The sequence below is a fragment of the Arvicola amphibius genome, chromosome 4 (genome assembly GCF_903992535.2).
Source record: "Arvicola amphibius chromosome 4, mArvAmp1.2, whole genome shotgun sequence".
Lineage (NCBI taxonomy): Eukaryota > Metazoa > Chordata > Mammalia > Rodentia > Cricetidae > Arvicola > Arvicola amphibius.
In genome coordinates this window covers 105,084,421-105,098,211 of record NC_052050.1, presented here as the reverse complement: position 1 = coordinate 105,098,211, position 13,791 = coordinate 105,084,421, and the positions used below count along the sequence as shown (strand labels likewise).

General features: G+C 56.8%; 1 protein-coding gene across 1 annotated transcript; it reads right to left on the bottom strand.

Annotated features, from left to right (window-relative positions):
* Positions 1–1,967: 1,967 nt before the first annotated feature.
* Positions 1,968–13,791, bottom strand: Il12rb1 (interleukin 12 receptor subunit beta 1). The gene is given in 24 exon segments (XM_042055026.1): positions 1,968–2,444; positions 2,446–2,588; positions 3,218–3,240; positions 3,243–3,298; positions 3,626–3,722; positions 4,162–4,296; positions 4,820–4,838; positions 4,840–4,976; positions 5,747–5,881; positions 6,447–6,584; positions 6,587–6,613; positions 7,546–7,603; positions 7,605–7,694; positions 7,696–7,785; positions 8,305–8,372; positions 8,840–8,933; positions 8,935–8,958; positions 8,960–8,983; positions 9,179–9,241; positions 9,243–9,260; positions 9,920–10,056; positions 11,510–11,709; positions 11,979–12,455; positions 13,596–13,791. Coding segments are annotated over 23 exon segments (2,244 nt in total). The 5' UTR covers positions 12,245–12,455; positions 13,596–13,791; the 3' UTR covers positions 1,968–2,242.

Sequence of the window (13,791 nt, the reverse complement as noted above, 5' to 3'; positions counted from 1 at the left end):
CTGCTCCCCATGGCCCAGCTGGAAAGCACCTCTGGGGAGGGAAGCCACTCCAGCTTTCTCAGGAAGGGTCCAGGGCTGGGTCAGGCCAGGGTGGGGACGGCAGCCAGAGCAGATTGCAGCCAGCCAGTCGGGCTGAGCAGTGGCCTCCATGGAAACCCTCCTCCCCCATGCCCTGTTTTCAATTTCATTGCCTGGGCCACCAGGCATAGTGCTGGGGACAGTGGCTCCCAGAGGCTGAAGTTTCCCTGACGCCCTGCCATGGCTGCTGTGGGGGCAGAAAGAGACTCCCGCAGTGGCTCAGAGACCAAGAAAGTCATGTAGAGTCAGTTCGGCATCTGAGTCCCTGCCTAGAATCCCCCAGTGAGGGGCCGGGTGCGTGGCTCTGGGTCAGAGGGTGAAACAAGATCCTGGCTTCCATCTACAGCAAGGCAAGAAAGGTGAAGTGAAGAGGAACAGAGGGAAAGCAGTCTGCTCCCATCACCTCAGGGCTGCGCAGCCAGACGATGCTTGGGGCTGTGCAGGGAAACATGGGGAAAGATACCTTGGCATTTGGTATTACTCAGAAGTGCTGTTTGCACACCAAGTGAATGTGCACTAAATGTCAACGAATTGTGCACTTTAAATGAGCAAGTGTGTGGGGTGTAAACGCAGTGGTGACATAAACAGCTATAGAGCCACACCGGCTGCCTGGCACAGTGGGGGACCCTGGGGCTGCTCTGTGGTCTGGTCACTGCCCGAGGGACATGTTCCCCAGAGCCTGTGACAATCCACCCATCCCAGCCAGAGGGCAGAGGCGGAGGCTCCTGGACACAGACAGCAGGGAGGCGCCTGGGGAGGAACTGAGGCAGCTCATGTCCCTGCTTTTGACAGGCTCCACACCTGCCATGGACAGACGGAAACCGCCAAGAGCGCTGAAGGAGGGCGCACACCAGTCACCCGGCACTCTGGAGGCTGAGGACGGTGACCTGCCTGGGCCCCTGGCCACAGACCTTTAGCCAGTCTCCCCACACCGTTGAGGGCCTCCTCAGGTCCTGTGCACGCCTGCTCCGCTCCGGTGCCACTCACGGCCCCAGCATGGCCTCCTCTGGGACCCCTCACCCTGCACCCTCTCAGCCCCCATCATGGTTCCAGTTTGTTGATGGCTGCATCTGTGTTTGCCTGCACCATCCTGTGAGACATCTCATGCCACACAGACTGTGGCCTGGTTCACACCCAGCGTTCTGATACGTTTAGGACTGGTGAGGGTTGATCCCAAGGCAACCTGCGTCAAAGTCTCTCTCCCTGAGCCACGCCCCCAGCCACCTCTCTGCGGGGAAGGGGACTCCTAGGCTGTCACTCTCTCCTGGCTTGTTGTCCTTCCTGTTAGTGGTAGGACACAGTGTATCTTCTATCAAATGGGGAGCTAGATGGAAAGTTTGGTCACCATGCGGGCCGGGTGCAGGTGACTGACTCCCCCCCCCAGGTCTGGTCTGACTGCTCCTGCCCCCCAGGCTGACTCCATTTGTGTAGGAAAAGTCTCCCAAGCGCAGCCGTGTCCTCTGACCAGCTCAGCCTCCGGGTGCCTGGAGGAACCCGACACACCCCAGCACTGGAGAGGCTGGAGTCCAGATGATTGGGAGCTTGGGCTAGCCTGAGCTACAGGAACCACGGTGCGGCTGGACCCCGGCTAGAGCTGGCCCTGCGGGGGCGGTTACTCCTGTAAAAGGCCAGGTTTCCGGGTTCTCAACTCCCTGCAGACGCCGCGGCTGCTCCCTGGCGGGTCACGTGCTCAGTTAAGACGCGTGTTTTTATCTCGCGGCTGCGCCAGACAGGAGCGGACCCGGGGTGCACCCGGGGGGTGCGCGGCTCCTGATCTGGACATCGAGGCCTCACACCGCCTCGTCCCTCCCACCCAGGTCCAACTCACTGTCCCTCCACTCGGGGTCTCATGTATCTCAGGCTGCCCCGGAGTGCACAGGATGGCCAGCTTCAGCTGTCAGTCACTGGGAAGGCCCATTTATTAAGTGCTCAGTACTTCACGGGAAACTGAGTCTGAATGTGTAGCTTCCTCCGCAGAGTCTAGGCCCTGCGGCCCACTGCTCTTACAGTGCTGTGCCCGCAGTCACCTCGCTTATGATGCTCTAATATCCAGACTCCTGTCTAGTGCTCGTGGGGTTAGGCCAGCCCAGGACGCAGGACCAGGTCCTCTCAATCTGAAGGACCCGAAGCAGAGACCAGTGATAGGGCCCCAGCCTTGCCCCCATCAGTCCCCTTGACCCACAGGTCGGCCGGAGTGTCCTGGCTCATCAGTCCTCTGAGTCCACCAAAGATCGCCAAATGTGGCGGCTCCCTGGGTCACACCCCCCAGGAGCAGCGGGAGTCTCTCGTGGGCCAGGCCGCCGTGGGGACAGTGCTGGTCCAGGCCCCTGGCCTCCGGGCGTCCGGGCATCTGTCTCTCCCGTCCTCCAACGACTGCGCGGTGTGCAGGGCGGGCGCAGGGGCAGCCTGCTACCCCGTCCCGTCCCCCGCGTCCGGGGCCACCTCCACCACCACGTCTCTCGCGGGCACAGCACCTCCGGGAAGTCCTCAGGGCTGCGCCACTGCCAAGCCTTAAAGGAAGGACAGAGCCAGGGCTGTGGGCGGAGCCATGACTGAGTGAGGGGTCAGAACAGCGTGAGGGTGTGTGGGCGGGACCAGTGCCTCTGCGGAGCTACATAGTCGGGTGCAGCTAGGACTGGAGTGGAGCCCAACAGTCGGGAGAGCCATGCACTGGGTGTCGGCACCCTGTTCTCAGGAGTCCCCCTCTTCCTCAGCACCACGAGACCATGCATCTCTTGGACTGGCCAGAGCACTCTAGACACGCGCTCCACTAAGCCTGTGACATCAGGTGTGACCAATCAGATCTGACCATGAGACTTGGGCGGCAGCTAACGGGGAGTCCAGAGACCCCTGAACCAGTCAGGGGTGAGGCCCTCAGGAGGCTAGCTATTCCCAGGGAGCAGGATCCCGTGTTCCTGGATCCAGCCATGCCTGAAGCACACAGCCTGGCGTTTGCTTTTCAGTTCCCCCGTCCGTCGAAGCCACTTAGTTCTGCTTCTATGATATGACTTCTAGAAGACTCCGCTGCCTGTCTGGCTTTCCAGCCCGCCCTGGGGTGGTTTGGGTGAGCTGTGCTGGACCACATTCACTGTCCACAGTACACACCAAACAACATTCGAAGCTGAAAAGGAACATTTACCTGCTTGCCCTGGCTTTCAGGAACTCCACAGCCGTGCTGGCACAGGTGTGGGGCATCGGTGGGCACAGTGCCAGGCCACCCCTGGGAACAAAGGGGTGGCAGATCAGAGGGGCCTCTGAGTCTTCCTTTTTCCCCCCGTTATGCTGTAAAGGGTGTGGTGTGACCGAGTCCCCGTTTGTCTATAAGACCAGGACACACACTCGGGAGGCAGAGGCAGGCGGATCTCTGTGAGTTCGAGGCCAGCCTGGTCTACAAGAGCTAGTTCCAGGACAGGCTCTAGAAACTACAGGGAAACCCTGTCTCGAAAAACCAAAAAAAAAAAAAAAAAAAAAAAGACCAGGACACATACACACTTTGGACTCAACACTGCCCTAATGTTTGGGTCGGGAGGAGGAAGGTGAGACTTACCTGTTCAAGCCAACGTATCCGAGGCCGCCGAGAAGGAGGACGCCAACAAAGCTCCCCAGGGACGCGAAAATGATGGATAAACGGGAAATCTGCACCTCTATGGGAGGGAGGGACAACTTGAGCTGAGGGAGGTGAGCCCTTCCTTCTTTCCCAACCCGAAGGACAGGAGCTGCCTGACTAGGGAAGACACATTTTGACCCAGGTGCAGCAACCCAAGAAGTCAAGAGGGCAGAGGGCAGTTACCCTGTCGCTGTGATCAGAGGCAGGTAAGGAGAGCTTTTCTGAAGGAGGGGGAACTTTAACAGCTTGGTTTTGAAGGATGAATAGGAGTTTGACAAGTGTGTGACGAGGGGGTGGGGATCAAATATTGCAGGCAGGTGAGGTAGGCCGAAGAAGAGGAATTCCCACTAGTCCTTTTTGTGGAGGCCCATGGAAAGCTGCAGGGGGAATCTTGGCCACCGCCGGGCTGTGGAGGTCATTACAGGAAGAGCACCAAAGTGCATCCTGGGTAAGCAGCTGGCTGCGGTCCCACTCACCGAAGCTGAAGTGCTGGGGGCGGCTCCAGGCGCCTCGGAGCCGCGCAGTGTCGGCTCGCACCTGGACTTTGTACACCACGCCACTGCGCAGTCCCTGGAGTGTCACTTTGGTCTTTGTGGGTGGAACGAGCCATTCTGCTGGAGGGAGGCAACGTGGGTTAGAGCTCCTTTCATGATACTCGGTGCAGCCCTGCATCCTCTGCAGCCATCAGGCACGGCCGTGGGTGCACGGACACAAATGCGGGCAACACACGTGCACATAAAATCATCAGCCGATAACCAAAGATTTTAAGAGGTAGCAGAAACAGTCAAGGGTTCCACCTTAGTTCCTGAGGAAGCTGAGACAGGATTGCTGTAAATTTGAGGCTAGCCTGGACTACAGAGTGAGGCTCAAAAAAATCAAAAGGCAAGGCAGGCTGGGTGAATCCCTCTGTGAAGGCAGCCTGAAGAGAGTTCGACCTCAGGGCCAACCTGCAAGCTCTCTTCTGGCCCACGCGTGCTCCGGACACGTTATCATACACAGTAAACGAACCCGTAAACACGTAGTTAAAACGTGTAAAAAAATAAAAGCGGTGGTTTAAGTGAGAATTGGCCCTAACAGGCTCACAAGTTTAAGGGAGAACTAAGGGTTGTGACCTGCCGACGTGCCCCACCGCACCTGACGCCCACTCGCCGTCCCTCAGCCTCGCAGCGCACGATGTATCGCGTCAGGATCCCCGGACAGGCGCTCAGCCGCGACGGCGCCCACTCCACGAACACCGAGTCCCCGCTGTGGTTCCTCACCGACAAGTGGCGCGGGGTCCCTGCTGCCGAGGCTGTGCAAAACCTTTTAGCAGTGGGACTGCCCAAGGGAAGGCCCCCGCCCACCGCGGTGACCGCTGCCAGGCTCCGCCCACTGCCATGGCGCCGCCACCTTCCTAACAACCCCATTGGGTTATACATATAGCCTTGGCCACACCCACGGACGTGACTCCAACCATAATATTAGCATTTTGCCTGCTCACATTCTGGGCAACGCCCATAATCCTGTTCCTGCTCATAGCCCAGATTCTGCCCACAGCCTGGCCCCGCCCACAGCCCTGATTCCACCCACAACCCTGGCCCCGCCCACACACCTGATTTGGCCCATAGCCTGGCCCCGCCCACAGACCTGAGTCTGCCCACAGCCTGGCTCCGCCCACAGCCCTGATTCTGCCCACAGACCTGGCCCCGCCCACAGTCCTGAGTCCACCCACAACCTGGCCCCGCCCACAGCCCTTGGACCCGCCCACAGACGTGAGTCTGCTCACAGCCTGGCCCCGCCTACAGCCCTGATTCCACCCACAGTCTGGCTCCGCCCACAGCCCTGATTCGGCCCATAGCCTGGCTCCGCCCACAGCCCTGATTCTGCTCATAGCCTGGCTCCGCCTACAGAGCTGATTCTTCCCACAGCCTGGCTCTGCCCACAGGCCTGAGTCGGCCCACAGCTTGGCTCCGCCCATAGACGTGATTCTGCATACAGCACTTGACCTGCACTTGACCTGTCCACAGGTCACCTGACACTCCAAGGTCACAAGGACACAAAGCACAGGTCATAGCTACTTACCGTTACCCGCAAAGAAGTAACTGGACAGGATCGTGGACCACAACACTGGGTTCTTTGGATTCTTGGAGCCGAAGACAGTGAGGCGGTAACATCGCCCCTGGCCCAGGGCAGGCTCTGAGCTCCAGCTGTGGGTCACTGGAAGGACCAGCAGAACGAGGCCACTGAATACGCTGTGCTTTTAACCCTCGGTCTTTGTGCTGGCTGTGCTGTCTTCTGGGACTCAGATCCCTTATGCCTTTCTCCTGGATCTTTCATCTCACTACTCCAGTCTCTACACCCGTGGACAGGAGCTCAGCTCTGCAGCCTCAGCTGGGCCTCTCTGAGAGCCCCGAAAGTGTGCCCCCTCCTGCTAGGGCTCCAGCCAACTCAGACAAACTGCCAGGACCATCTGGCTTCTTCTCCAGACCTCTTTAACATCGCAACAAGCAACTGTGAATTGCCACTTTCCCTGGCAGAATGTTTAAATCACCACCCCCCACCATATGTGAGACTCATTATGCCCAGGGCGTGACCTGCCCAGGGAGGAGTCTGGGAACCCAGCCAAGGTTGGGGATGCCAGGCCTCAGGGTTCTGGCCCGTGCCACTCAGAGTAAGTGAGGTACCTCTCTGGGCTTCAGACGCCCTGTCTGCACAGACCCCGCAGGTTGGAGCTAGCCATGTGTTATCACGGAGGATATTTATCTGAGAGTGACATACCCACCCTGGCGGGGTCCCCCGTCTTCTGGTGGTGCAATCAGGGTACAGTGGGTGTGGTTCCCGTCCCGGCCCCGTTCCTGCCGCTCCACGCAGTAGGTGGTGTCTGGAGCCTGGGCGACCCAGTACATGGATGTTATGTTTCTTCCACGCTGATATTCAGGTTTCTCATCTCTGGAAGGAACCCCAAGTGGTCACCAGCATGTCAGTGACAATCACAGACCCACACTCAGCCTCCACCTCTGAGGAGATCAACTGGCACCTATTGAGGGTCACTGTATATCAGGCTGATAGTTTGTTTGGTTGGTTTTCGAGGCAGGTTTCTCTGTGTAGCCCAGCTGTCCAGTTTCTCTGTAGACCAGGGTGACCCTCACACTCACAGAGATCCACCTGCCTCTGCCTCCTGAGTGCTGGAGTGACAGTTACAGCCAGTGTGCCCAACTGGTCTCCCGTTTAGTAGATAAAAATATTTTAGGGGCTGGCAAGATGGCAAAGTAGGTAAAGGCGATTGCTGCAAGGTCTGGCAGACTGAGTTAGATCCCTGGAACCCATGGAAGGTTGTCCTCTGCACTCCACACACACACCCTAGCATGTGTGCACACATGAGACAGTGAAATTTCTCATGAGAGGTAATTCAGTAAGATATACACACAGCGGGCATGCAGCACAATCTGTCATCCCAGCCCTGCAGAGGCTGCGGGAGGAACCTGAGCTCCAGGCCAGCCTCAAAAAGCTCGCGGTAACACCGTCCATTCTCCCACTGATGAGACGGCAGCTGGCAGCTGGTCTAAGGCAGAGCTTGTCAATTAGAATTTTAAAAACTTGTCTGTCATGTATGTGCACTTCCACAGAGACCAGAGGAGTACGTCAGATCCCTGAGGCTGGAGCTGGAGGCTCTGTCGCCCCTTTGAGCAGTTTAAAGGCCTACATTAGACATACATCTCAAAGACCGAATGACCAAATTTTAATGTGCCTTCACTTGGACAGCATCTTAATCTCATTCTTTTGTGTGTGAAAAATGCACCTGGGCCCACACATCCTTGGTGCGCAGGATGGAACCCACACACCCTCCCTCGTGTTCCCCCCGCCCCTGGGGCCCTGAGCACCTGCAAGGTCTTGGGCAGGAATGTGCCACTTCTGGTTGGAGCTGCGGCCGAAGCGAGTCTTGGTTGACCACGGCCAGCTCGTAGGCAGCCCCAGAAAGGCTCAGCGTCTTGCCCAGGGACACAGTCTTTGAGGGCTGATGCTGGCAACACACAGGACAACATGTTCACATCCACCAAGTACGTCACGTGAGCACCGCGCTTGACACTCAGGCAGCCCTCAGGGACAGCAGGCTGTGGCGACTGCAGAACAGGAGATGGGCATGAGGACCCAGGACAAAAAACAAAAAAAAAACCGCTCTCCCCCCTGCTCACACACACCCAAGCTGGCTGAGGATGACCTCCTGGTGCAGAACAGGAGATGGGCATGAGGACCCAGGACAACCGCTCTCCCCCTGCTCACACACACCCAAGCTGGCTGAGGAGACCTCCTGGTGCAGAACAGGAGATGGGCATGAGGACCCAGGACACTGCTCTCCCCTGCTCACACACACAAGCTGGCTGAGGATGACCTCCTGGTGCAGAACAGGAGATGGGGCATGAGGACCCAGGACACTGCTCTCCCTGCTCACACACACCCAAGCTGGCTGAGGATGACCTCCTGGGACCCCCTCTTCTGTGCCGAGTGACAGGTGCTGGCCACCATACCCTGCCACCTTCAGAGTTGACCCACCACCTATGGCTTCTGCCACTCCCACCTTTCTCTGTGTCTCTTTCTCCTCCACGCCCACCTTCTGCCCCTGCCCAGGCTGGCCCAGTCACCTGTTTTTGCATGGTCAGCCGCCGTCTTCCACCTTGCCCCAGTGGCTCCAACAGGAACTTGACCTCAGCTGGGGTAAGGGTTCTGTTAGGAGAGAGGAGACAGTCCCAGAAACTGGAAGAAGTGAGTGGCTGAGATAGCCCTGTATGCAGAAAACTAGGAAAGACAAGGCAAGTGGTTGGAGCCGCTCCCTCCCCAGCTTCCCTCTGAGCACACAGTGTGTTGTGCTTGCACCACACCTCCGGTCACAGGCCTGCTGCCTGCAGCTAGAGACCGCACAGACTGAGGAAGAGCGCTGAGGCAGGGCACTGTTCCAGAGGCCTGAGCAGGCATCTCCCGTGGCCTTACTTCTAATGCCTTCAGCCTGATGTCTGGAACTTGCTGGCACAATCCTTTATTCCTTTTGAGAGAGGGTCTGGCTATGGTGCCCAGGTTGACCTCAAAACTACAGTCCTCCTGCCTCATCTTTCCTGGTGTTGGGATGACTGACATGACCATCACACACAGCTCTGTGGAGCCTTTCCTAGTGCTTGTAGCCCAGGGCCCTCTCACCTGGCGGAACACACACAGAGTTGCTCCAACTGCTCCAGGGACCCCCAGGAGCCCCCAAGGAGAGCTGCCACCTACGGCCGCCGGATCTGGAACTCCTGGGCTTGCGTTCTCCGAAGGGCAAAGACAGGACTCTGGGTAGAGAGAGGGCATGAATCACGGTGTCAGTGTGCTGGGGCTGACCAACACTGTGTGGCTCTGGCTGTGGGTCTCTCTTCAGCCACTTTCTGCTCCTTCGCTGGAGCCCCGCCCCATCCCTCCACCATGACCCGAGTTCTTTTCCACCTCACTCTGTGGATTGCCACAGCCCTGCATGCACTAGGGGACTCATTCATGCTCATCAGAACTACTGCCCTGAATGTCCCCAATCATACCTAAGCCAGAGGTCATTCTGGGGTCCACAGCCACCCTAAAAAAGAAAGAGATTGTGTGTGTGGTTGGTTTAAACTTCATGTGCCCAGAAATGAGTGCTTGAAGTTTTTCTGTTTTGCTATTGGAGCCTGGATCTCACTGTGCAGCCTGAGAGCCCTCCCTCCATCACCTCCCAGTACTGAGGTGAAAGGTGGAGTTGCTCAGCTCTCCTGACCCATTTCCGGTTTGTATGAGGGGAAACTGAGGCCTGGTAGGATCATAGAAGTGGGGGGAGGCATGGGGCTGTAGTGGCTGAGAAGTGAGCTGGGGAGGGAGAGAGGGAGGGAGCAAAGGGGGAAATGAGTCTGAGGAAGCAAGAGGTGGTCATACTGCTCTGTGAAGCCGGGGTGGGTGGGGCTGAAAGGGTCTAGCCCTCAGGCAGGGTGACAACCACGAGGGAGCAAGAGGCTGGACTGCAGGGACCCCGCAGCAAAGGCAACCCGAGCTTCTCAAAGAAGCAGGATGCCTGCCGACAGGATCCTAGGGGAGGGTAAGGGGTGCCACTAGGCGGGGAGGGGGCTCAAGCAGGGAGGTCACCATCATATCTGAGGACTGAGGAACAAGAGGAAGGCAGAACCCCCAGCTCTGAGGATGAAGACACCAACTGGGAGACATTATTGGTGCTAAGGTGACCTTTCACCTGAGAAAAAAACTCACCAATGTCCAATTTGTTGTGGGGGTCCGGCGCCTGAACTCCACCTCAGCAGGGACTTCATCGGAAACATTCCAATCCAGGCGTAACTGCCCATCTGAACGCGACACTTTGACGTTTCCCAGGGGATGGTCGAACTTGACTGGGGGAGGAGGGTCGTGCCTGTGATTTGAGTGACTGAGAGACCCCTGCAGACCCAGCTAAGGCCAGCATTCTGTACCCAGTACCGCCCGCGGGTCACTCTGATGAAATGAGAGACCCTTGCAGACCCCGCTAAGGTCGGCATTCTGTACCTAGGGTTGTGTGTGGTACAGACGTTTTGGCTCAGCTCTTTTTTTTTCAGTCCAGGGTCTCTTGTAGCTGAGGATGGCCTCTCAAGAGCAGGCATGACAAGCGTGCACCCCCACGACTGGTACTTGTGGTGCTGGGGTAAAATCTTAGGGCTCCATGTATGCTAATCATGACTACTTGCTGACTTATGTCCCCAGTCCAATGATTTAAAAAAATAGATTGTTTGTTTGTTTGTTTTTTCAAGACAGGATTTCTCTAACAATTCTGGCTGTCCTGGAACTCTGTAGACCAGGCTGACCTCGAACTCATAAAGATTCACCTGCCTCTGCCTCTTACGTGCTGGAATGAAAGGCGTGTGCCATCACTGCATGGCTGAAAAATTAACTGTATTAAAAGGCTGGAGAGATGACTCAGGGGTTCCAAACACCTGAGAGGACCCACATGGCAGCTCAAAACTGTAACTCCAGCTCCAGAGTGTCCAGCGCCCTCTTCTGACCTTGCTTGGCACCAGATATGCAGGCAAAACATATATACACGTAAAATGAAAGTAAATAAAACTTAAAGAACAAAATGCTGGGGGCATGATAAGAGGTGGAGCGGGCTGGAGAGATGGCTCAGAGGTTAAGAGCACTGGCTGCTTGCTCTTCCAGAGGTCCTGAGTTCAATTCCCAGCAACCACATGGTGGCTCACAACCATCTTACTGAGATCTGGCGCCCTCATCTGGTGTGCGGGCACACATCGAGGCAGAATGTTATATACATAATAAATAAATCTTTAAAAAAAAAAAAAAGAAAAAAAAGAGGTGGAGCCCCTGCCTAGAATCCCAGTGAGGGGCTGGGGGCGTGGCTCCAGGTAGAGTATGCTGAAAATACTAGTCCCATCCTCAGCCTTATCCACCCCCCCCAAAAGAAACATCTTGCTGAGGTATGTTCCCACAGACAAGTGAACTTTTTGCTGCCCTGGTTAATTTCCTGCATCTGGGAGTTCACTCTGCCAGTCTCAGTGGAAGGATGCGCAGCCCCCCCCCCCAGCCCACCCACATCCGCGTCCCTGAAGCTAGCCACAACCCACATCCTCACACATGCACACCCAGAACAGGACTCGTCAAATACACGCTGAGTCATGAAAACACACAGCTTCCCAGAAGGGGCTTGTAGGCCTGTGGCGAGCAGAGGCTCAGGCCACGCCAGAAGAAACCTAGGAGTCCTGTGACTAGGGTATTCCCCAGCAGCCAGACTGCCTCGTCACAGGCCAGTGTCCTACACCTGGGGTTACAGAGGGACAGGTAAGACAGAGAGCTCACTCCAGTGGGACAGGCACAGAGATATCTCCTCAGACTTCATGGTCCAGTTGTTGAGTCGAGACTCCACCCAAAACGTGACGTTAGAAAGCACAGGGACGCCAGCCTGCTCTGAGAACTGCACAGTCCTGGACTTGCCTGCAGGAAAGTAACAGCAGCGCCCACCGCCAAAGCTGCAGAAGGAGGGTTAGTGATGAGTCAGGGGAGCGGGTAGGTGGGGCAAGGGAATGGGCGGGAGAGAATCATAAAGGTGAGTTTGAGAATGAAGACTACAAAATAAATTGGGCACTGTTTTAATCCCAGCACGTGGGAGGCAGAGGCAGGCGGGTCTCTGTGAGTTCGAGGCCAGCTTGGTCTACAGAGCGAGTTCCAGGACAGCCAGGGCTACACAGAAAAAACCCTGTTTCGAAAGACCAGATCTCGGCCATAGTGGATTTGCGGAACAAGTTAGGCTGTGGGGATGGGTCCTCACCAGCACCTCAGGAAGTGAGTGACATTGTTCTCAGTGCCATCATACTGCCAGGAGCATTCATACTCTGCCCCGGAAACCCTGTAACAGCTCAAGTTCCTGGGTCCGGACAAGGAGCCTGGGAGAGATGGTGGGAGTGTGAGAGGCAGACTGCTAGCGGAAGTGTCCCGAGGTTTCTGCCAGCCCTCATGCTTGCCCTTCTCCGCCCTTCCGGCAGTTTTCCGGACATTACAGTTGTAGCGCCAACTCCACCTCAGGACTTTGCACATGCTGGATTGACTGAGCCCCCCTATTCAGGTAGATTAGATTTTCAGCATGGGCACTGGCTCCCCACCTTCCCAGGGAACTGCCTGGACAGTAGGATGGGGACAAGATGAGGCAGATCCTGCTGTGGCTCTCTGCTTGGGAGGGGCTGTGCCAGACCTGAGTCTCCATCTGGGTAAGGCGGTGGCCTCTCAAAGCAGCAGTCTCTGCAGGAGACTGAAAGGCAAGAGAAAAGGACAGTAGTGTCACAGTGCAGTGGGACACGTGAGCCCGGGGAAGGCACAGGGGTGGGCGTCAGCCTGCCTACTCTCTTTCCTGTCTGCATGTCTTTTTGCCATCAACACATGCAAGACTGCTCACTCGCCGACCCCCAGCACCACCCCACCCCTTCACCCCTACTCCCTACTCTCCCACCCATCCACCCATGCTCCAGGCCATCTGTCTGTCCTAGCCTCAGCCTTCCTCCCTCACTACCCAAAATTCTAAGTTCTCTCACATCCCTGCAGCTCCAGGGGGCACAGCAATAGGCACAGAGCAGAGTGAGTACTTCTCGGCAGGGGAGGCTGGGGGTCCCTGGTGAGTGTACTTGTCTGCTGGCAGTCAGGGCTACTAGGAGATGCTGATGTCCCATGAGCAGAGCCCCTGTGCTACTTGGGGCACCAGTGTCTGCCCTGCGTGAGCGTGCAGGACACCGCAGGCAAGGGTGAGCCCAACTCTGTGAGACTTCTGGATTCTGAGGTGACAGGTACGCCCCTCATCCTTTCTGTTCTCTCTGGTGACCCCAATCCTGCAGCCTGGAGCCATCTTTCTTGGCCTTGCTGTCTCCTCTCTGCCACCACCAATCAGCTATCTCTGTGAGGTGGCCCTCTCTAGAAATCTGGGATTCCTGGCTCTTGCTGTGAGTCACAGCTCATGGTGTGCCCTGAAGGCCAGCAACCCTGCTGCTGTGAAGTCCTGCCCGTCAGACTGAGATGTAGTGCCGACAAGCTGCAGATTCATGGTCTGCAGAGGACGGCAGAGGCACAGAGAGGCATATAATTGGCTCAGAGTCCCACAGCAGCCATGGCAGAGGTGTCCGTGAACCTGTTTGTGCAGATTCTATGTGTGCTGTGAGCTATGAGCGGAACACGCGACCTTTCATGTGCCTTCCTTGGGCTTCTTCAACTTAAAGAGATGGGAAATGAGAATGGGCCAGGCCCCTCAGCGGAGGAGAAGAAGCAAACCAATGAGGCCCCTGTAACCATGGCCACAGAGATGGAAGAGATGTGGCACTCACCGGGGACCTGAGACCTAGAGCCTGCAGCCCCCACAGACCCTTCCTTACCCCTACCCAGGAGATGTGAGGTAAGCACTCACCGCCCAGCTGGAAAAACAGGAGGAAGATTAAGATGTGCTGGCTGGTCCTTGGCAGCCCCATCAGGTCCGTGAGTACCCAGGCACTTTTGCACCGCCTACGAGGCCCAGCCACGCTGTCCCCAACCCAGAACACACTGACACTGAGAAGGGAAAGAAAATGAAAAGAGGAGAGAAAAGAAAAGAAAGAAAAACTCAC